The 23,724-nt window shown below is 45.5% G+C and overlaps 1 protein-coding gene across 3 annotated transcripts in view; it reads right to left on the bottom strand.

The window, feature by feature from the left end:
• Window positions 1-23,724, bottom strand: part of GALNT18 (polypeptide N-acetylgalactosaminyltransferase 18) — a 356,353-nt gene that overhangs the window by 89,438 nt on the left and 243,191 nt on the right. For all 3 annotated transcript variants that reach the window (XM_073882914.1, XM_025848485.2, XM_025848484.2), the window contains exons 4-6: window positions 14,310-14,493; window positions 12,548-12,745; window positions 8,032-8,146 (exon numbers count right to left, since the gene is read on the bottom strand). In XM_073882914.1, the coding sequence (XP_073739015.1) occupies window positions 8,032-8,146; window positions 12,548-12,745; window positions 14,310-14,493 (497 nt within the window). The remainder of the gene's footprint in view (window positions 1-8,031; window positions 8,147-12,547; window positions 12,746-14,309; window positions 14,494-23,724) is intronic.

The raw sequence follows: 23,724 nt of genomic DNA, 5'->3' as shown, positions 1-23,724 counted from the left end.
TCTTTTTCTCTTTCTTTCTTCTTTCTTCCTTTCTTCCTTTCTTTCTCTCTTTCTCTCTTTCTCTCTCTCTTTCTTTCTTTCTCTCCCTCTCTTTCTTTCTTTCTTTCTTTTTTTAGATTCCACATATAGGTGAGATCATATGGTATTTGTATTTCTCTGTCTGATTCATTTCACTTAGCATGATACCCTTGAGGTCCATCCACGTTGTTGTAAATGGCAAGATTTCACATGGTTTTATTTTTTATGACTGAATAACATTCCATTATAAGTATATGTAACACATTTTCTTTATTCATTCACCCACAGATGGATGCTTAGGTTGTTTCCCTAACCTGGCTATTGTAAATAACACAGCAATGAACATAGGTGTGCATATATCTTATTAAATTAGCGTTTTTGTTTTCCCAGAAATGGAATTGCTGGATTATATGGTATTTTTCTTTTTAATTTTTTGAGGAACCACCATACTGTTTTCTATAGTGGCTGCACCAATTTATATTCTAGTCAACGGTGCACAAAGATTCTGGTTTCTCCACATCCTTGCCAATACTTGTTATTTCTTGTCATTCTGATAACAGCCATTCTGACTGGTGTAAGGTGATATCTCATTGTGGTTTTGATTTAGATTTCCCTGATGATGAGTGTTGTTGAGCATCTTTTCATGTGTCTGTTGGCCAACTGGATGTCTTCCTTAGAAAATGTCTATTCAAATCTTCTGCCCATTTTTAAATATGATTTTTTGCTCTTTTGCTATCAAGTTACATGGTTCTTTATATATTTTGGATATTAATCTCTTATCAGATATATTATTGGCAAATATTTTCTCCATTCAGTAGGTTGACTTTTCATTTCATTGATGGGTTTTCTTTCCTGTGCAGAATCTTCTTAGTTTGATGTATTCCTACTTGTTTATTTCTGCTTTTTGCTTTTGCCTTTGGTGTCAGATTCAAAAATCATCATCAAGACCGATGTTAAGGAGCTTACTGTCTACATTTTCTTCTATGGGTTTTATGGCTTCAGGTCTTACATCCAAATCTTTAATCCATTTTGAATTAATTTTTGTGCATGGTGTAAGAAAGTGGTCCAGTTTTTGCATGTGGCTTCCCAGTCTTCCCAATACCATTTTTTGAAGAGACTGTCCTTTCTCTGTTGTGTCTTCTTAACTCCTTTGTTGTAAATTAATTGACCGTATATGTGTGGGTTTATTTCTGAGCTCTCCATTCTGTTCCAGTGACTCATGTGTCTGATTTTATGCCAATAGCATACTGTTTTAATTTACAACTTTTCTTAAGTGCTATTTTAGCTGAATTTCACATAATGTAATATATAGCATATTTGTTATCATTCAGTTCAAAATATTTGCAAATTTCCAGTATAATTTCCTTTTTGACCTGTGAGTTATTTAGAAATGTTTCATAATTTCTAAAAATATGGCTTTTGTCTGTAATTTTTAGTTGTGGATTTCTAATTGAATTCCATTGTGGTCAAAGAACATGCTCTATATAATGTTAATCCTTGAAATGTGTTGAATCTTGTAGTTATTAGATGCAGTGCTCTCTGTATCCCATTGGATTCAAACTATTAATTATGCTGGTCTATCATTTAGTTGGAGAAATTTATTAAAATCTTCCACTACATCAGTGGAGCTGTTGATGTCTCATTATAATTCTGTCAAAAGTTTATAATTGTTACATATTCCTGATGAACTGTACATTGTAGAAATCTTTATTTGTACTAAAATATGTTGTAATGGTATTTTTTCTAATATTAATGTAAGTACAGCAACTTTCTTTTCATTGGCATTTGCCTGTTATTAATTTCTATCCATTTAGATTTTAACCTTTCTGTATTATTACATTTCAGACATGTTTCTTATAATAGCCTACAGATAATTTCAAAATTCCAATTTCAAAATGTTTGTCTTTTAACTTAGTCCGTGTAACTTACCATATTTACTCATATATTTGGATTCATTTCTACCATCTCATATATTTTCTCTTTGTACCATCCTGTTTCTATTTCTCCCTTTCTTATGATTTTCATATTTTATTTTTCCTCTCTGCAACTTTGGAAGTTATACATCTCTTTATCTGTGATTTTCATGGCTTCCCTAGAAACTTTAATATGTTTATCTCATCAAAATTGAAAGTCAACCAGTATCCTTTCCAACCTCATTAACATATAGGCATGTTAGAATACTCTAATTACAGTCGCCCTCTCCCAACTTATTTGCAGTTGTCATCATGCATTGTAGTTTTAATAATCCTATAAGACATTACTATAGTGTTATTTACCATAAACATTTCTTTAGATTAACTCATAAATTTACTACTTTTTGAGCTAAGTATCCTTCTCATTTCAGATTTCCTTCTGGGATCATTTTCCTTATACTTGAAGTGTATCCTTTATAATTTATTTTAGTGAGGATCTGTTAGTAGCAAACTCTTGCAGTTTTTGTGTTTCAGAAAAAGGACTTTCTTTTACCCTAGTTAAAAGATATTTTTATTGAGTGTGTATATATATATGTATATATATACACACACACATATATGTACATATATATACATATATAAGCTCACAATTATGTTCTCTCAGAATATTTAAGCTATTATCTCATGGTCTTCTGGATTCTATCATCATCACTGAAAAGTCACTTGTTATTCTAGCGTTAATTTTTCGGTAGTCTATCTTTTCTCTCTGACTGCTATCAGTTCTTTTCTTTGTCTCTGGCATTCACTATAACATGTCTAAATGTGAATATATTTGTATTTATCCTCCTTTGGACAGGTCGACTTCCTGAATCTGAGGATTGGTATTTTTCACCAGCTTGGGTACATTTTCAGTCGTTAGCTCTTCAAGTATTGCTTTTGCCTAATCCTCACTTTTTACCATCTCCATGTGGAATTCTAAGATGTTAGACCCTTTCCCTCAATTCTACCTGTCTTTCAATCTCTCTCTCTCTTTTTTTTTTTGTATTCCTTTCTTCATATTTCTGGGCTGATTTTGAATAATTTCTTTAGGTATATTTCCCAGTTTACTATTTTTTCTTTAACAATATCCATCTGGATATTTAATCCATTCATTAAGCTTTTAATTTCCATTTTGTATTTATTTTGTATTTTTTTAAAGATTTATTTATTTATTTGAGAGAGAGAGAAAGAGCACAAGCAGGAGGAAGGGCAGAGGGAAAGGGAGAGAGAGATAATCTCAAGCAGACTCCCCACTGAGCACGGAGCCCATCAGGGGCTCCATCACATGACTCCATCACATGACCTGAGCCAAAACCAAGAGTCAGTTGGATGTTCAACCAACTGAGCCACCCAGGCATCCCCATTTTTATATTTATTATGTTTGAAATTATATTTTCATCCCAATATGACTGTTTTTTTTAATAGTCTCTTCTTATTTATATTTCCACTCTCCTATTTATTTAAGATTTATTTACTTTAGAGAGAGAGAGAGGGAGAGTCAGAGGCATAGGGAGAGGGAGAGAATCTCAAGCAGACTCCCTGCTGGAGCACGAGCCCACTCAATCTCATGATCCTGAGATCATGACCTGAGCCAAATCCAAGAGTCAGATGCTTAACGGACTGAGCCACCCAGGCACCCCACCAATCTCCTACTTATTTAAAGCTAGTATACAACTTATTTCATATCCTGTGTCTGATAGAATCAATACTTGAAGATTTTGTAAAACAAATTTGGCTGTCCAATGCTCTTGCTCTTGGTGCTTTCGTTTTCCCTTGTTTGTTTTGTGATTTTTTAAAAAGGTGAACTCTCACATTCCTTGAAACTCTGACTATGGAAAATTTTATAGCCTGGGTTAAAGGGGTCTTTCCCCAGAGACGGTTTGTATACATTTCTGTAGATGCCTAAGAACTTCCCACAACTTTAAGCTAAATTCTGCTTTTGAGATTTTCTGGACCATGAAGTATTTTGATTTTATGTTATAAATCCAAGGAGGGATTCACAGAGGAGAATTTTTCCTCTCTTCTCATCATAAAATTGAAGTAGGCAATTTTTACCCTAACACTGGGGGTGAGGGTGGGAGTATTTCTAGCTCATCTTACACTGCGATAATTGGTCTTTGGAGTACCAGTTTTATGGGAGGTAAGGTGGAGAGCCAGGGATTAGTATATTAGACTCTTCATGTTGGGAAACCCTGAGACTTTGTATCCTGCCCTCTGCACTCTGTGAAATTAAGAAATCATCAGCCTAAAGTCACCAGGTTCTTCAAATATAACAGACTCAGGCTTTCTCTAGGTTCCTATTTTCACTCATGTTTTGGTCTCAGTATTAATTGCCTTGGGTTGTTACAACAAAGCACCACAAGCAGGATCTCCTAAAACCACAGATTTATTCTCTCACAGTTCTGGAGACTAGAAGTCTGAAACCAAGTGTTGACAGGGCCATGCTCTTTCCAAAGCCTTAGGGCAGGATCCTTCCTTGCCCCTTCCAGCTTCTGGTGGCCCCAGGCATTCCTTGGCCTTTACTCCATTCTCTGCCTCCATCTTCACATGGTCATCCTCCCTCTGTGCCTGTGTCCAAATTTTCCTTCTAAAAACACCAGTCAGGGGCGCCTGGGTGGCTCAGTCGTTAAGCGTCTGCCTTTGGCTCAGGTCATGGTCCCAGGGTCCTGGGATCGAGCCCCGCATCGGGCTCCCTGCTCCGTGGGAAGCCTGCTTCTCCCTCTCCCACCTCCTCTGCTTGTGTTCCCTCTCTCGCTGTGTCTCTCTCTGTCAAATAAATAAATAAAATCTTAAACAAAACAAAACAAAACACCAGTCATATTGGATTAGGGCCACTGTAACGCAGTATGACCTCAGCTTAACCTGATTACATTGGCAAAGACCCTATTTCCAAATGAGATCATATTCACAGGTACAGAGGGTTAGAACTTCAACATATTTTTGAGGGGAATCAATTCAACTTATTTATTGTCTCTAACAATTTCTTAATTTCCTACCACTTCTTGAATGCTCTCTTGTATATTCTACCATTTTTATAGCCATCATCTATACAATCCTTCTGTCTCCTATTTGATATCAGCTCTTATATCTTGCTCTTTTCATTCTGCTTGCCCACAGCAACTCCCTTCTTTTTCCCACTGAGTTGTGGAATTAGAAATCAGAAAAAAAAAGTCTTATTAGAAAGGAGCATAAAATAAGAATAAGGCTTTACATGGGGACTCAGTATATATAGTTGTGAATAGAGTAGAAGGAAATTATGGCACAGACACTGTAATACTTTTGGGGGGATGCTCATAGGTCTTTTATCCCTAGATCACTGTGGTATATCTATCTAGGCTTTTACATCACAAAGATCTGGGGTTGAATCTTTTCTTTACCTCTTATAAATTGTATACATATGTAAGCTCTTAATTCCACAATTCCCTCATCTGAATAAAAGGAGTATCCTAATAACAACCACTTTTTAGGGATGTAGATGGATAGCATAGTTAGCAGCCAGAGTGGGTGGTGAATAATTGTGCAAACAACTCTTTTTGTGTTCCAAATGGGTAAGGACTTGGAATAAGTTGCCTCTGACTCAAAGAGGTGAAAAAGGAGTGTCTGTTCTTTTTACAAACAATCCTGTGGAGTCATTGCAGGGGGATCCTAGATAAGGAAGGCAAGGCACTGAGATGTGAACTCACAAAACATGAAAGGAAGAGACTAATAACCACACAAAATGTGAACATCTATTTTGGGGATGATGAGGGGTTCTGGATCCCTTAAAGGGGAACCTGGAATTCAAGTGAACTAGCTCCTCCTTCTGTTTGTAGCTCTGCCTGCCGACAGGCTGTTGCGTCCCTGCCTGAAAAACCACCTTTCCTCCAACTACCATGACACGTCATCTCTGTCAAGCGGGAGGGAGGAAATGGAGAAAAGAAACGCCAGGCAACGTTTTATACTGTATTTTACACCCTGAACACAAACCCCAAAGATTTTTACCACGTATCTGAAAGCCTCACCCGGGCCCCCACTCCAGAGCAGCTTTCTAATCTAGGCAAGGAGAAGCCGGAGATCTCCCACCGCCCCGTGCCTGCCTCACATCCATGTGAGAAGCAGAGCTCACACGTCTAACTCCTCTTGGTCTTTACCCAGACAGCACACATATGGGAGGGCGCTCCACCTGCTCCACCAGTCCCCGGCAGTAGCTCCTGGTGAAAAATAGTATGTTTGGGGCCCACCATTTACCCAGGAGTGGTGCTGAAACAAGGTGGTGAAGAAATGAGTGACGGAGGGAGACAGCTGGAGAGGCCAGGGAGACATTGTGGGCACTGTCCCCTGTGAATCCATTAGCTCCCCACGAAGCCCACGCATTCTGATGGCCTTCAAAGCAATTTCTCTGAGTTTCAGTGAACACAGGTGTCTAAAGGTGTTTTCTAAGCTCAGCTTCAGACAAGCTGCTCCTGCTGCCAGTCTTCAGAGCCCTAGGATTAAGTCTGGGCAATAAGTGCAGCCTCCACAGTGCTGGTCAGGCCACTGCAGATATTGTGAGATGCTCCGTGGAGGTGCCCTGGCTCCCTTCGGGGCAGGGCGAGGTCTGTCCAGGGTCAGCTGGCTGCCCAGTGGGGTGGCAGGTCTAAGGAAGTTAGAGGTAAGAGGAGGGTGGATCCAAGCTGGAGTCCTTGAGCGGGAACTGGAGATACAGACACTGAAGCCAGAGGGGCAAGAGTGGGGTCATTGGTTGGAACCAGCCAGATGTTGGGGTGGTCTGCATGAGGGCTGACAGTGAGGAGGGATATCTTGGATGATCGCCAGAACACCAGCAGGTTCAAGGTCCTCTCCAAGGGCTGTCACACAAGGATCTACCAGGCTGCTTAAAATTAAGATCTCCATAGACAGGACAATGGAGACCACTGTGGAGACAAGCCACAGTTTGAATGTTGGGATTTCTGTGAGGATAGGACCACAACCTGGGCAGAGGGGTGGGCTTCCCTCTAGGATGAGGTGCTTCATTGTATCCGTTGTCACATTCCTGCCGACCACCAGGGGACCTCATGCGTCCCTCAGATGTGATGAGAGTGGGGTGTCATTCTGGAGTTATCTTTTCATGGGCCCTGGAGAAAGAGTCAGAGCCTAGAAAATGTTCCTGGGGCATGAGAAATTAAATGATGCCTATTGTGGATTTGCACCATGTGCTGACAGTTGCAAAAAGCCCTCTAATTTGGGGCAGGATGGTGGCTAACCTCTGAAGAATGGCATGAGGTATGAACGGGTCTGAGTATCCGACCAGCACATGGTGGGGTCAGAAAACAGAATGGAGTGAGCCTGGCTGTGTTTTGCTCTTTATACCCCATGAGTTTATTTCCCTATAGCCCTCTTTTTCTTCTCTTCTCTTTTCTTTTTTAAGATTTTATTTATTTATTTGGGAGAGAGAGAGTGAGAGAACATGAGCAGCGGGGGAGGGACAGCGGAAGAGGGAGGGGGAGAGGCAGGCTCCCCGCCGAGCAGGGAGCCCGGTGATGGGTTCAGTCCCAGGACCGTGGGCTCATGACCTGAGCCGAAGGCAGACGCTTAACTGACTGAGCCACCCAGGTGCCCCCCTGCAGCCCTCTCTTGACAAAGTCTTTAGGAAAGCTCTCTGGGCTACTGTGGAGGAGGCAGAGAATATCAGAGTGAGAAATCCCAAGGGGAGGTGACTCACTCTGAGAGTCACTGTGGTCCAGCCACCCCTCGATGCCTGCAGGTGTCTTCCTAGAGCACATCTTTGCTCAGCCCTGAGGAGGCTACGTTTGGTTTTAACAAAGAGGTGGTTCCTATAGTAGGGAGCTCAACTCTCCCATGTCCCCAGCCCTAACCAAAGCAGTTTCCGAAGTCCTTTTCTTCCCGAAAATTCTATAGGTCTCCTCCTCTGTCTCTATCCTGTCCCCAAGCAGCTCTGATCACACACATGAAGCAGGGTTAGGGACTAGACATTCAGAATCCACCTGTGACCCTCACCCTTGGGCCCCATTTCTTCACCCCCTAGACTCATTTACCTTTTGGGGAGCAGAGCCAAGCCCTCTGGGTGGGAACCCTTGCTTACCCTGATCCCCAGCTCGACATTCTCGCCTCCGTAGACCTCCATGCCTTCGTCCAGTAGGCCGATCTCCTGGAAGTACTGCCGGTCCACAATAAAGCAGCCGATGAGGGCAGGGCTCCTGCAGGGGTGTAGGGAGATGGGCCAGCAGTTAGCAGAGGGGCCGCATCCTGGGGACGGCCAGAGGAGTCTGAGCAGTGGTGCCTTCCTACGGAAGGATCTCTTCCTCTTCCTTCCTTTGCCCCCAGAGCCGGTGTGGGCCTCGTTCTCTGAGTGGCCCTCCCAGGCCCACCTTCACCAGCTGCTCTAGGGAGGTGGTTTCTTCAGGGTGGCGGCAGGGATGCTCCGGTCCTGGGGCCAGTCCTCATTGCGGGTGGTGCTGAAATGGGTGATGGCCCAGGGGAGTGGTGCTCAGCCCGCCAGCCGGGCCCGAGGGTCTGCATCTCTAGCCGCCCTGACACCTGAGCTCCGAACCACACAGCCAGTCTCTGTTTCTACCTGGGCACCTGAGCTAACTCCCCACCCTTCCTCAGCTTGGGTTCTGCACATCAACCCGGCTCACTTAGAAAGATCAGTCGGAGCTTTGGAGAGCATGGTAAATGACTTGGATTTTATCTGGAGGTAAAGGAGTGTCAGTGGGGAATTTTAAGCAGACTTTGGTATGAGCAGAAAGAAGTCAGTCAGAGAAAGACAGATACCCTATGATTTCACTCCACATGGAATTTAAGAAACAAAATAAATGAACAAGGGAAAAAAAAAAAGAGACAAACAAAAAACCCAGACTCTTAAATATAGAGAACAAACAGATCTGTGCTTTTAAAAGGACTCTTAGGCAGCTGGGGGGTGACTGCCTGGAAGAGGCTGGGTGGAAAGAAGAATCCAGTTGGGAAGCTTGGTGGTAGGTCTAGGGAGAAATAATGACGTCCTTGACCAGAGGATCAGGAATGGGAAGAGGGATTGTTTAAAGACACATCTTAATGTAAATCCACAGAACTTAGAGGCAGATGAACAGGTGAGAGAGAGGGAGCCATCCGGATGCCAGCTGGCTTTGTGGCTCGGGTAATGGTGGGGTGGGGAGCACCCATCAATGTGGGCTGTAGAGAAAAAGCTGGTTTCAGAAGGAAGAAGCATTCCCTACTGGGAAAACCGATCTGAAGGTGCCTGTGGGACACTAGCGGGAGATAGCCAAGTGGGTAGGGCTTAGCGGATGGCCTGTCTCTGGCCGGAGGAACACATCCACAGCCAGTCAGTGCAGGCGCTGGGGGGCCTTTCCTGAGTGAGAGTGTGAGTGTGGGGCTCACCGGCTGTGGGCAGGTGCCCAGTGAAGCACAGAACTTCACTAGGAGTGATTGGGATTGGGAGAATCAGCGTGAGTGCACTTCTCTGCTGAGAGCATTAGCTTACACAAATGACTTTGAATTGTTCCACTGCACACAGCTACCATTTCTAGCCCTTGTATAGCATCTTATCAGCTGGTGGCTGAAGGAGTCGGAGGGGAACAGAAAGAAAAAGAGAAATGATGAATCCCCAGCTATGAGAAAACTGTCAGTCACATGCAAATGGACCCATCTTTGAAATTTGGAAACTCATCAGGGTGGAGAAACAGCTCTTTTGCAGGCCATAGCTTTGGACAATGCCGGTACAGGAGGCTGCTCAGGCAGAGACTGGAGCCTTGGGGTCCCTGCCCCTCCTCCTTTCAAATCACAGCATTTTATTCTGGATGGGCTTACATCCCATAGACCGCAGGCAGCCAGGGCAATCAATCTACTTCAATCCACTACTCCGAAAGTAGGCTGAGCTCCCGCTCTAGTGGAGGATGCTTGTTCCTGTCCTTGGAGTTGCATGCTACGAGTAAAGTCCCTGCTTGGCCGTGTGTCACTGAGAAAAGTTCCCCAGCTTCTTGGAGCCTCTGATTCCATATCTATGAAACAGAATCAACTATAACCTCACACAGATTAAATTAAATAATGTAAAACCTTGAAAACCTCTGGGGCATGATGGTTACTTGAAAAATCATTTAAAAAGAGGCGCCTGCACATTGAAGAAGCCCAGAGAATCCCCTCTTTAGATGCACGGTGATTTAAAAACATCAGCCGGGCAGAGTGGGCAGAATGAAGTCTCAACCTTCTCCTTGACATTCTTGAAATGTTGAGTATTTCAACGTGGTGTTCCAAGACACACAGGAAGGGGTCTTCCCCCATTTGGCCAAACCCACTCAGGGAAACATCAGAATCTAAAACAGTTACGGTGCAATGAGCATGGGCCACTTCAGACAGTCTATTACTTATTAATCAGCTAGGGTATGAAGTGGACCCAGTCAGCCTGAATGTGTTATTGGCTTATACCTTACCTCGTTCCCAAAAAGATTAGCGATAGCTTACAAAAAATGTACAATACACTAAAAAACAAAATACATAAATGTCTGAAAAGACCAAAAGTTCACAACAAATTGGGGGCCAGTTAGAACACAGCATTAGGTCCTCCTTCACAGTTCTTAAAGGAGACCCACAAAATTGATGCTAAGCTTCCTGGTAGCCAAGGTGAAAATGAACAAACATGTCTTAGAAATAAGATTTATAGTTCCCATGTGAAAATTTCACACTCATTCCTTGGGGCTAACAAGATTTTCTTTGACTAGCCATCAGTTTGAAAGAAATTTCTCATGTCAGTCTTCTTAGAGGTCACTTTGGGACATAGTGAACAACCGTCTCAAAGACGTCACTTTAGAAAGCAATAGAAGGTATCTCTGGGCTCTTTTTATAGCTTACATCATGTGGCACAGCACTGACGTACAGCTCCAAGGAAACAGGAGCCAAAGTGGGCAAGGTATGTTTGTATAACCCACAGTTTTCCGTGGGGTTATTTTCATCGAGGAATAAAATCAATAATGTTCTTCCCCCAAAATTCCATGAATATAATTTCTCTCAGGCAAGTTTTTGACAAGAATTAGGTGATGAAAACTTTGCACTGAGACAATACTCTCTGTCAAGGGCCTACAATGCAGGTTTACTACGACTAGGCCAACACATTTCAAGATGAGCAGAACAAAGCAGCGAATATTAGTGCAGTCTTCTGCAAGAATGTTCCTTGCATGACAGCATACCTCCTTCCAGGATCATTCAGCATGCTGAATGACAGAATTCAGCCATGCCATTTCTGAGCTCAACAGTGGGTGTCTATGGGATGACAACTAGATGTGGAATCTAGCTGACCTAGGTTTGGATCCTGGCTCCACTGCCCACAGCCTTTGGCAGGGCCATTCTCCTTCCCCCATCTTGTGGGTTTTCCTCATCTTGTAAAACAGGGATGACACAATGAGCTGTCACAAGGTTATAAGGAGGAGCAAATGAGTCCATGTGTGTAAAAGGCCCTTGCACATAGCAACATCCAAACAAATATTTAACAACACAAAATTGTGGCAGGGGCTAACAGGTGGGTAACAGAGATAACTGTGAGAAAGCTAGATGGTTCTCTTCCATCCTGTTTTAAATATGAATACAGTTTTTTCTTCTGGCAAGGAAAGATGTGATCTCAGATAATAATCGCCCACATTCAATTAGATTTTTCATAATCTTTCTCCCTCAGGTAATACAAAGCAACATCAGTTTCTAATCTCCTCTTTCATTCCAAGAATTGTCCCCTAGGCCACCTCTGGTGCCATCTGTGTGTTTAATGGGCAGGACTTTGCAGAGAACATAAAGGCACCTGATCTGTGATTAACCAGACAGAAATAAGGGCTGGTGGTGTGGCTGTTTCAGAAGTCCCGACCCAGAGCACAGAGGCTGCCCAAGGGAGTCATCTGGGGTCTGTGAAGGCAGCAGTGAAGGCAGAAAGAGCTTGGGATCCTTGAAATGCAGTTTGAAGCTACTTTTAACTGAATCCTACAGGATAAACTCAAATAGCAGCAAGGCATAAAAGCTGCTGTGGGGTCTGATCTTGCCTCTCTGCTCCTCCAGCCTCATTGCATGGGGCTGCGTCCTCATACCCCTCCTCACAAACGTCCCTTTATACTTCCTCTGTGTCCATGAACTCACTCTGTCTCCAACTATGAGTGTTCCTGCCCAACCTTGCCACCCACTATATGCACTTAAAAACAAGTGCAAATCCTAGTCTCCAAAAAAGATTCTCCCCACTTTCTGGGCAGTTTCCTCCAGCAATCATTTATTATTCTAATTATTTTGTCTATCCTCACTAGACTGCAGGCTTTTGGGGGCAGGAACTGAGTCTTAATCACTCTGGATCCCCAGCACCCAGCACAGCCGTTGGCACCCAGCAGATGTCCCATAGTGATGTGTTGAAATGAGTAAGTTTGAGCCTCTGAATGGATTCTGGGTGCCATGGTTCTATTGAAAGGGATTATCAGGGCCTGTAAGTGGTGACTGAAGGTCATTTGTAATTCCTTTCCAACCCCCACCCCATCATCCCACAATGGGGCTGGAGTTTGGGGAATAAGGATTGAGCTGGGAGGGGAGCCTTTGCATGGAAGACAAGGCAGAGAGACCTACAGGTAAGGATGCTTTACCTGATTGGGGCAGTGGAGTTCTCCAGCTTCCACCAGGCCTTGGGGGGGTTTAGGTAGCGGCACCACAGCTCCCAGTCAAAGCCCTGGGCGGCCAGTGGGTACTCTTCTATCTCAAAGTTGTCATATTTGATGTTGTCAAAGGATGGTGAGATGATCCGTTTCCGGTTCTCCTTTATGCGGGTGAGCACAGGTTCAGCCCTGAGTAAGAGGGAGGGAGAAAAGGGTGACTGCTTCCAAAGTGGATAAATACTAGACTGGAGACTCCTAAAGCTCCTTCCCCTGCAGAGAAAGGCAAAAAACCACCTGGCTATTTGCTCCAGCAGGTTGCTCTGCCTCCTGGGAAGGAACCCCGGTTTAACCTCTACCCCACCCCCGCCTCCCCATACTTCTAGGTTGGCAAAAGGCCTGGCCACTCCTGCAGCATGTCCTGGGCTGACTGAGAGATTCTTACTGCCTTAGATCCTTGTGTCTGTTTGCTTTCCCTTTTTCCACTAGGAAAAAAAAAATCAAGACCTAAGAAAGAAGAAAGAGATCTGAGGTTCTATAGGAAGCTTTCAACCTGGGCTTTGATTTTGCTAAAATTCAGTGTATCAACCAGGAGGAAAAGGCAGATGAAGATGGCAGAGGCATGGAAGTGAGAACAAACTTATTTCCACCAATTATTAAATGCTGCTTCAGTCCTCCAGACGAGCCACCCCATCCCACGTGTTCTCCACTGCTCCAGGAGAGGTGGGGAGTAGGGCTTTCCAAGCAGCCAGGAGGTCCCTATGGGCACCAGGCAAGTAAAGTGTTTGCAGACAGGAATGACGAGCTTCTTATTAATAATGCATTTGTTGCATAATTGTTTATTCAAATCAGCTTGAAATGGTAAGCGTCCCTCTCCTCTTCTGGCCATAAATCCAATGAAAATGCTTTTTAAATAGTCACAAATGGCAAGCAGGGACTTCAACTATAAAAAACGGCTTCATTGCAGCCTTAATTTGAGCCTGTTATGTAAAAGCATGCCCAAATCGAGCCATGTGGTGTGCATGCCTGGCTGCTCCTTCCTACTTGAGGGCCCTCCTCACCCTGGCTCTTTGCAAAGCCACACACAGTGGGCTGGCCACAGCGCACCACCCGGCCCTGCAGGGAAATGGGTATCAGGTGCCCCATCCCTGCTTGGTTGCAGCCACTGAGGCCATACACCTTTTCTCCTGCCCCATGTGGCAGCTGAGCAGCCCTGACCAGACAAAGGAAGGTTTTGTAAGACCCAGTTTCACCAGTAGGGAAAATCTGAGATATTTGTTATATCTGGTCTGGCATTTTGGGGGGTCCCACCTATGATAACATCAAGCTACCTTCTCCCCCTCTGACCCCTGGGCCTTGATCCTGTCTGTGGGGTTGGGCTCCTGCCTCAAGTCTGGTCCAGCTGTCCCTTGCTGAGCAGTTGCAGCTCTGTCCTTAGCTGGGCTGGTACTCTCAGCTTTGCCCTTAGCATTTACCTTCTCCCAGATCCCGCCTCCTAGAGGAAGACACTAGCCAGAGTCACACCCTATGTCACCATACTTTTTAGACACTGTGCTTTGACCTGTTGATCCCTGACTCTCCCCTGCCTCGAAGGGCCAGCCCTGTTGCCTACATCAGTCACACATCCAGATCTCAGCTGTTACCTGAATTCTCTCCTTTCCCCACTATGACTGAGGTCCCAGCATGCTTTGCACTCCTTTGAGCCACAGCCCTGGACCACACTGGGACTCATCTTCCTCTCCTGATGGTCACTTACCAGCCCACGTTGAACTCCACATGGGCATCGAAGAGGGCCACTACAGGGGCGGTGGCCACCCTCCAGCCGCTGACTCGGGAGCGGATGAGGCCTTCCTGCTTGCTGTGGCGCACGACTTTGATGAAACCCGGCTTCTGGCCATTCACCTTGTCCACATACTCCGTCAGCTTCTCCTTCAGCTCCTCTGGGAGGGAGGAAATGCACCATTAGCATAATGGGGGAAGGTGTGATTAAGATATTCACCCTCTTAGGGTGAACTGACTCCCCCAGAGAGAGGCTGGAGGGTCTATTTCCCTTTCCACGTCTCCTTAATCTTCCCCAGGATGGCCAGCACCACTCAGCTTTGAAGGGAAACAGTTTGTATTGAGCTCAGCAACTCTCACAGGGCCACATGCGTCACACATCCTGTCTATTAAATCCTTACAACCAGCCCACGGGAAAATGGGGCTCAGAAGGGTTTCTCAATTTGTCCAATGCCATGCAGCGTGAGTGGCATGGGCTGGTTTCAAGCCAGGTCTAATGACTTCAAAAGCCATATTCTTCTCATCAGCTCAGTGGCCTCTTTCTTCCCCAGTACCCTCCATTGGAGCTCCTCTAATGCCCAAAGAAAGCGTCCATCTGTGAAGATTACAGCCCGGGACCCAGTCCTGCCTGGATCTCCATCTTTCCAGGAAGTGGATGACCAGGCATTACGCCACGTGAGCAGTTCGTATTGGTTTGTTGCCTGCTGTCGCCTGGCTAAGCATCTGATTCCCCTGCTTCTTCGTAAATGTAGATGGCTCCTGTGGGCTCGCCTCTCAGCAGGTGATAGCAGAGCCGCAACATTCATTGGGTTTTCCACAGCAGTTCAGGCAACTGCCTATGCCACCCCTTTCCCCAAGATGACTGGAGTGGACTGCATTCTCCTACGTGCAACCACTGTACCTCCCCAGGACTCAGTTTCCACCCTCTTCCTGTGTTCTCCAGGACTGCCCCTTCAGGTGCCCTCCTCCACCTTCTCAGCCCGCCCAAGCCCAGGCCCTGGGACAGACCCACTTGGGCTGAGCCTCGTCCCTAATAGAGGACGGAAGGAGTTCCATGTCCCTCGGTGCCAGGTCTGGGGCCCTGCCAGAAAAGGGTATGAGGTAGCAGGCACAGTGCCTGGCAACAGTGGGCGTGCCCCATGGCAGCAGCCCTGTGTACTAGAAAGAGGATGGTGTTTGGAGTCAGCAATACAGCCTTTTAAGGCTGCTTTCCATGTATTAGTGCTATGATCCTGGGCCTGTTATGAAACTAGTTGTTGATATCTAGGTGGATGTCTGGATGTGGTGAATGTATTTTGCATGTGGTAAGGACATGAATTTTGGGGAGCCACAGGGTGGATTGTTAGGGGTTGAATTGTGTCCCTGCAAAAAGATATGCTGAAGTCTAACCCTAGTACCTTAGAAGGTGACCTTATTTGGAAATAGGGTCTTTGTAGATTTAACTGAGTTAAGATCCTTATGTCCTAATCCAATATGACAAGCATTCGTAAAAAAGGAGGAACTTCGGACACAGACACCGATGCAAAGAAGGAAGACAAGTAGGGAAACAGAAAGAGAAGATGACCACCTATAAGCCAAGGATGATCTGAGGGTACCAGAAGCTAGGGGGCCTGGAACAGATCCCTCTCTATCACCTTCAGACCGGGCATGGCCCTGCTTGATTGGGACTTGATTTTGGACTCCAGAATGGTCAGACAATAAATTTCTATTGTTCTAAGCCACCCAATTTGTGGTACTTCGTTATGGCAGCTCTAGGAAGCTAAGATAGTTGTTATGAGGATTAAATGGGATTAACATGTGTGAAAAATGCATAGCATGTTGTAGATGCTCAAAACAAAAATGCTCCTTTCCCCCCTTCGTCAGTTTCCATCACATTGAGAGTTTTAAGAGAAGAAGGAGCTGCAAAGCCTTCTTCATGTGCTCTGGTTCAGGACCACCTCCTCCTGCTCTGCCCTGTCTCTAGGTTAGAAGTCTGCAAGCAGCAAGGCCATGGTGGCCAAGCAGGAGATACGAGCATGTGCAGGGACCTCGTGCCCAGGGAAGACCATCAGGCATGGTGGCCACTGCGAGAACTGGTATGTCCTCCCGCAGACATTGATTTCAAATCTTTTTCCACATGATGCTGGTCAAATAAATCGGTCTGGATGGATGGGAAGGATATGGTCCCTAGGCATCCCTGCTTGAGTTCTCATCACCTTGGTGAGGGAACTGGGCATCCAGGGCAGAAATGCTGAAAGGAGGCAGGAAACTCAGGTCCTAGACAGCTACCAACTTGCTCTGTGATCTTGGGCAAATCCCTACAATTGCCAAGACCTCAGAGTCAGTTGGACAGGATTTTAGCTTTTGTTTCATACCAATTACCCATCTAAAGTTTGAATCCTCTCTGGCTAGCCTGATGAGTGATCATCCAGCTCCTGCAGTGACCAGAAACACTACACAGCCCATTCCTTAGTGGGCCACTCCAATGATTAGATGTTCCAAATGCCAGCATCCTTCCACCTCCACTCACTTGTCCAAGATTTATTTCGGGGCAAAAGGGGGCAGATCGAATTCCTCTTCCGCATGACAACCATTTAGAGTGAAAGACCATCCTAAAGTCCTTGCTGGGATTTCTCTAGGTCAAATGTCTTTAGTTCTTCTGTATATTTCCTCACATCTCTGAGTTCAGGTTCTTTTATCATGCTGAACTTCCCTCAAAATATGTGCTTTTCTTTAACACTTTTAAATTATGCACCTAGAAACTGGCCTAATACTTATGGAGTAAATTGGGCTATACAGAATAGAATGAACGAATCACTTCCCTTATTCTAGAACCTCTGCACCCATTCATATAGATGAAGGTCACATTAATTTGGCCTGCTTTTGACTCAAATTGAGCTTCCCGGAAACAGACAACTACAGGCCCTTTTCACATGGTGCTGCTAAGTCAGGCTCCTTCATCCCTTTTCTTCATGGCTGCATGCATGTGTTGGTGCATGCTTGTGTGTGTGTGTGTGTGTGTGTGTGTGCGCGCGTGCGTGCGTACGCACGTGCGCGTAAGCATTCTCTGAGCCAAAACATAGGCTCTTATGTTTAGTCCTCTTTCCTTCAATCTTTTTAAAGATTTAACCATCTCTCTGAAGTCAGAATGTCTTGTCCCTGATTCTGTTGTCCAGTGGCTTTGTGATCTAGCCCTCCAGCTTTCTGGCTTCTGCAAAAGTGATCAGCGTATGGCCTTGATTATCATTCGAGTCATCCTTGTACACAGTGTGACCCTTCTCCCAGAGTTAGGGCCAATGAGGCCTGTCAGGCTTTCTCGTTCCAACCTGATGAAAATTCAGGTGACTTTTAGGCTGCCGTTAACACACCATGTATCTCATTTTGGCAGCTGTGAACACGACCTCATGATCTCTGAACACACAGCCAACTGGGGAGGCCTGGAGGTGCCGCTGTCTGCAGGTGTCACGAGGTCAGCCATAGAGTGGCCTAACTCAATGTGCCCCAGGCTTACAACGTCTTCAAGCATGGCTGCCAGGAGGCCTCTTAAAACATTTCCTGTTCCATCTCTTCAAAGGTCCATCTATCATATATCCTTTTTAGAAAATTTTAAATAGAACTCAAAAAGTGTAGTATTTGGACTTTTGATGGTGGCATGAGTCTGGGAACTTGGAATAGGAAGTGGGCTAATACCAAAGGATACCTTTCCTCACCTGCAAGGGGGACATACTTGTCCTCTTCTCTCCCTTTCCACCCCTTGGGTGAGAACCACTGCCTACAGGACCACTGTTGTTGAGGTTATTGGTGGCACAGGGCCGTGGATGACTGCCACCCAATGATCCTCCAAGAATCCCGCCTCCCTGAATTCGCATCCTTGTGTAGTTGCTCCACACGCTGAATCTGGACTGACCATAGGGCAACAGGATGCAGCAGGAAGGACCCAAGCTGGTGGCAGGCCTAGGCCTTAGGAGGCTTGTAGCTTCTGCTTTCATTGTCTTGCTGCCCTAAGTTAGGAAGACCAGCCTCCTTGAGCTTGAGAGGCCCAGGGAGTCCTCCATTAATTTAGGCCACCCCACTGAGGCCCAGACATATGAGTGAGGCCATCTTGGATCCTTCAGCTGACTGTAAACGCAGAGGTAGCCCAGCTGACACCCTGTAGTATAGACACGAGCTGCCTTATTGCAGAATTGTGAGCCAATAAATGGTTGCTCTTTTAAGTCACTAACTTCTGGGCTGGTTTGTTATACACAAAGGCTAACAAAACAGGCTCTATTATTCTGGTATGGTGCTGAGGTTATAGTAAGATTGTGAACTCCTGATGCACAGAAAATGTGAAGGGCCAGACAGATACAGAAGAACCACTTAGAAGGTGGCAGCAAGAGAAGAACAGTCTTTGCTTCTCATAGGAGCTGCTTGCACCTTTGTACCTCTGAGCTCTGTTAAAAGAACTAGAATAAAGGTTTCTGGTGGACCAGCTAGAGAAAAATTCTGTTCTTAGCCTGCTGCATCCTGGACACTGCCTACAGATTAGAGGACAGCATTCCCTTAGCTCTGATCAAAAAGCTGCTATCAAAATTCAAAAAAGTCCTGAAATACTGCAGATAATATTGGCTCATAGTCTTTGCAAAGTACCTTTGCCTAATTAGGTTTTCGTGTTTTCCTTCAGCTTTTATTAGTTGCCAAAGCAGGAAAGAACTATCTCAGAGGCATTCTGCATTTGCTAGGAAACTGTGGTCCAAGATACTGCCTATTACATATTATCTATAATGTATATATGATAAATACCTCTCAGAACTCATCTCAAAAAAACATGAAGAACTTGTGGTTTTCTTTATACCTAAACACAAATCCGCAACCCTTCATATTGACCTTTTTGCCAAGGCTGCCAGGAAGCTCAGAGAAAAATCTAATGACTCATCACAGGGTTCAGCATTTTTGCCTCTCTACCTTTGCTAAAGATTTGATGTTCAACTTCTTGTCTCCAAGCTGCATTCTTTTACTTTTTTCCCCCTTTGTAAGCTACCTTTAACTACTTCTTGAAATATCTATAAATAACTTTTTAAAAAAAGATTTTATTTATTTGTCAGAGAGAGCGAGAGAGGGAACACAAGCAGGGCGAGTGGCAGGCAGAGGGAGAAGCAGGCTCCCTGCCGAGCAGGGAGGCCGATGTGGGACTCGGTCCCAGGACCCGGGATCATGACCTGAGCCGAAGGCAGCTGCTTTAACTGACTGAGCCGCCCAGGCGCCCCTCTATAAATAACTTTTAATAAAATGTCTTGGTGGAGCAGGGCAGGAGCATAACTGTGGAAAGAAGGGGAAAGCTGTATTTCATGTCTGTTTTAATGTGTTGGGGAAAGAGGAGGTAGGGAGTCTGCTCTCTGTGACGTTGCCAGATTTAGAATCAGTGGTGGAGTTGTCAGTAGCCAGCGTTGACGGAGAAATACAATTTGCACCCTGCATGGGGCCAGGTGCCAACCTGCTTGTGTTGCTTCCTCCAGCCCTCCCGCTGTCCACAAATCCCTGCTCTGCTGACATCTGAACAATCTCTGTGAATCAGCTCTCCCGGGAGCCAAGCTCATCAAACACTATGCCTCTCTTAGGAGGTCCCAGGCCACTCTCCACCCTCCCCATGTGGTACCTCCCCTCTGAGCCCAGAGTGCGGGCTGCTTGCTTGCTTTCCCTCCTTCAGACACAGAAGCCAAGACAAAACGCGGAATTGGACCAGCCTGGTCAAACAGAGCCCTTTCTTTCCTCTCCGTATCTGCCCCCACGCTGCTCCCATAAAAAGCAATTAGCTTCACAGGGTCATCCCAAAAGAAACAAAATGCAGGCTGAGCAGGAGAAGTCTGATACTAATGGCTGTTAATCTGATTTAAACACCTAATGAGATATTCTCTATCTCTTGCAGAAAGGAAAAGAAAGGATCAGGAAATTGATGCCTGATGGGGCTTCGCTCTTTAGAGGGCAGCTCCACAGACATCCTTGCAAAACCACTTGCCCACTTCTTCATCACTGCTTCCAGGGCTCATCTACATGACAGATGACTTGGCCTCAACTCGTGTCTCAGGGTCTGCTTCTGTGGGAACCCAAACTAAGAAGTCATCCATTCTCCAGGACACGAGGGTCCCCAGCAGCATGTGAATTTTTAACCCTTGACGGACGTATATGATGTGTATGTCTGTGTGTAGGATGACTGAAGTTCCTCTACCCCTCTATCTCTGCATTAACTGGCTACTGTTTCATAAAGGAAATAATAATAATAATAATGATGATGATGATGATGATGATGTACCAGGCATTTACGCTTTGCACATAACATCTCATTGAAGTCTTTTGACAACCCTATGACGTAGTTCCCATTAATATTGTATTTTGAAGACAAGGAAATTAAGGCACAATGTGACCCAGGGAGTAAATGGTGAAGTCAGGATTTAAATCCAACCGGGCTGGACCCAGAGTTCACACTCTGTACTCTCCATGCCACCTCTCTAGGATAAAAACTGGCCCGCATGAGAATCTGCTTGGTTGAAACACAGGCTCCAGGGATTGCCCTCCGCAGAGTCTGATTAGGTAGATCCAGGGCCAGAGACTCTGAATTTCACACAAGCTCCCGGGGAGATTCTGATGGGTAACCAAGCCCCTTAACAACTGAAATAAAGGAGCATTGGTTTTGTAACAGGCGGGAAAAGGAGCCTCCCCTGTAATAGGTGTGGCTCTAGCCCTTCCGCAGGAGACATCAGTCTCCGTCTGAAAAAGGCTCCCCACACCCCACCTGCCCAGATAATGCCCTCCTCATTCTTCCAAACCCCCAGGCTCCGACTTGCTGCTCTCCGTGACACACCCTTCATTTTCCAGTCGGTTTTCAATTCTGTATGTGTGGCCATCTTTCCATCTCCTGTTTTGGACGGTCCCTGTAGTTCCTTAGCTGCCCTCTGCCCAGGGCACTGTCTTTTGTCCCTTCTGCCCGGCCCCACAGTTTCAGGTGAGCCGGCCCTGCCCACCTCCCTAACTCGGTGCTGTCCCCCAAACCCAGCTTAGATCAGAGCTCTCCAGTGCCTAGGAGGGGAGTGTGAACACCCCCTACGGAGAAGTGCTACTAATTGCTAGTCTCCAATGGTGCTAATTTAAAGATTAAAAGCACAGCACATTTCTGTTTATTCTTCCAAGAGTGAACAGTAGCTGGTCTTCCCCAGATCAGAAGATTAACCGACTTTCCTCTAAAGCCATTTAGGGCCATTGAAACACAAATGATATGTCAACACATTTTAAAAGAGAGATTATTCATTAGGGTGCAACGGTTGTCAAACCTGCCTGATCATCCACTTACCTGAAGAGCTAAAAAATGAATAAATATAGATGCCACCCCACCCCCACCCCCTTGAAGAATCTGGAGGGGACTGTGGGCTTAGGCCCACTGATGAATGATGGTGAGCTGGGCCGAGACAGCCATGATCCCAGGATACACCCAGGGAAGCCTTGCTTTGTGCATTCCTCTCTCTTTAAGATCACTTTGGACAAGGCTTCAAATCCTGGGCAGTTAACAAATGCTTGCAACGAGTTTTCTTCTTCTGTCCAATACACTTACCAGCTGCACTTCCAACGGGCTCCTTTAATCGCTGCACTTCTTTAAAGTCAATTGATACTGAAGTAGATTTGCAATGGCCTTAAATGTATCTCCTTACTCAGGACTTGGGGAAAGGCTCCACCTGGGAGCCCCACAGATGGCATTTAAAGGAGGGCAGGAGGGTCCAGGCAGAGTGTCATGATCTTTCTGGGAGCTCCCAGCACTAATTCAGTCTTGGCAAGTTACAGCAAGCCCCAGAATTACCACCCCAAACACCCAGCCATCTGTTTCTGGGTTTATTCTTTCATGTCAGAGCCAGGCATTAGTGACGACCAACCCCACAAAATCTATGCACTCCCCACTTTGTGGGGTCTCCAAAGCCAGGCTCTCAACATCCACCAATACCTTCTTATCTGCTTCAAAAGGACTTCTTTTCCCAAAGATCCTGTATGCTGTAACCACATGGTCAGAACCGGTTTTTGAAGACAGCGGTGGCAGGTGTAAAAACGGTCAAGGATGTGTTGGGTGCAAGTCAATGCTACTCTCTCTCTCTCTCTCCCTCCCTCCCTTCCTTTCTCCCTCTCTTTCTGTCTCCACAACAACAAACCAAAACTCGATTTATAACATTTGCCCATGTCTGTGCTATAAATACCACCACAAGAGCTGATTTCAAGCTATTAACCTGATGCCACTGACCCCGAGAGATGGGCATGCAGCGTTGAGGAAGGGTGTGCACGGTCAGGTGGTGACAGTTCAGGTCAGTCCAGCACACTGGTGCCAATGCCCAGCTGGCGGGTGCTTCCCCCTACTTAATATAGAATGGGCACTGTGCTCTGTGCTTGAGAGCTACTCATCCCATTCTTCATTCATTCATCCAGCAATGGCATATTAAGCACACATGAAGTACTGTACATTATTCTGAATACTCATCTAATTGAAATCTCACTACCACCCTGCAAACAATGACATTTATAGCTAATGTTTATTTATTTAGTGCTTACCACATGCCAGGTTCTGTTCCAAATCCACTTCATATATTTCTCATGCTGTACTCTCTACAACTATGATACTACTCCAGCTACAGTGTATTATTAGCCCCATTCTCATATATTAGGCACTCCGAGCACAGAGAGGTGGAGGCATTTGCTCAGTGTCCCAGGGCTGGAAGTGGGTAGGATGGGGATGCAAACCCAGGCACCCTGACTCAGGTCCATGTTCTTAATCCCACATATGATTATCGTCAAACGACACAGGAGAAAACTCAAGGAGTAGACTTTCAATGGCATATCCAAAAGGACACAGATGGCAAAGAATGAGCAGGGGTTCAAACTCAGATCTGTCTGACTCTAAAGACTGCTATTTGCCACTCCGCCCCACAGCCTACTAAAAGAGCCACAGGCCTCAGGCCTCAGGCCTCCCTCAAGAGCCTTCTGTGATCACTGATTCAGTTCAGAAAGAAAATATCCTCTTCTAGCTACTGTGTATCCTTAGAGCCCAAGGGAAGGGATCAGACCCCTGCACTCAGCTTCCTCTTGACTAGAGGGCTGGTAGAGTATTCACACACAAATCTTTTTTTTTTTATGTTATGTTAATCACATTACATTACATCATTAGTTCTTGAGGTAGTGTTCCATGATTCATTGTTTGCGTACAACACCCAGTGCTCCACGCAGAACGTGCCCTCTTTAATACCCATCACCAGGCTAACCCATCCCCCCAGCCCCCTCCCCTCTAGAACCCTCAGTTTGTTTTTCAGAGTCCACTGTCTCTCATGGTTCGTCTCCCCCTCCAATTTCCCCCCCTTCATCCTTCCCCTCCTGCTATCTTCTTCTTCTTCTTCTTTTTTTTTTTT

Source organism: Callorhinus ursinus, unplaced genomic scaffold (assembly GCF_003265705.2).
Source record: "Callorhinus ursinus isolate GAN/ISIS: 27379988/994484 unplaced genomic scaffold, GSC_fseal_2.0 scaffold49, whole genome shotgun sequence".
NCBI classification, from domain to species: Eukaryota; Metazoa; Chordata; class Mammalia; order Carnivora; family Otariidae; genus Callorhinus; species Callorhinus ursinus.
This window is presented reverse-complemented; position numbering and strand designations above follow the sequence as displayed.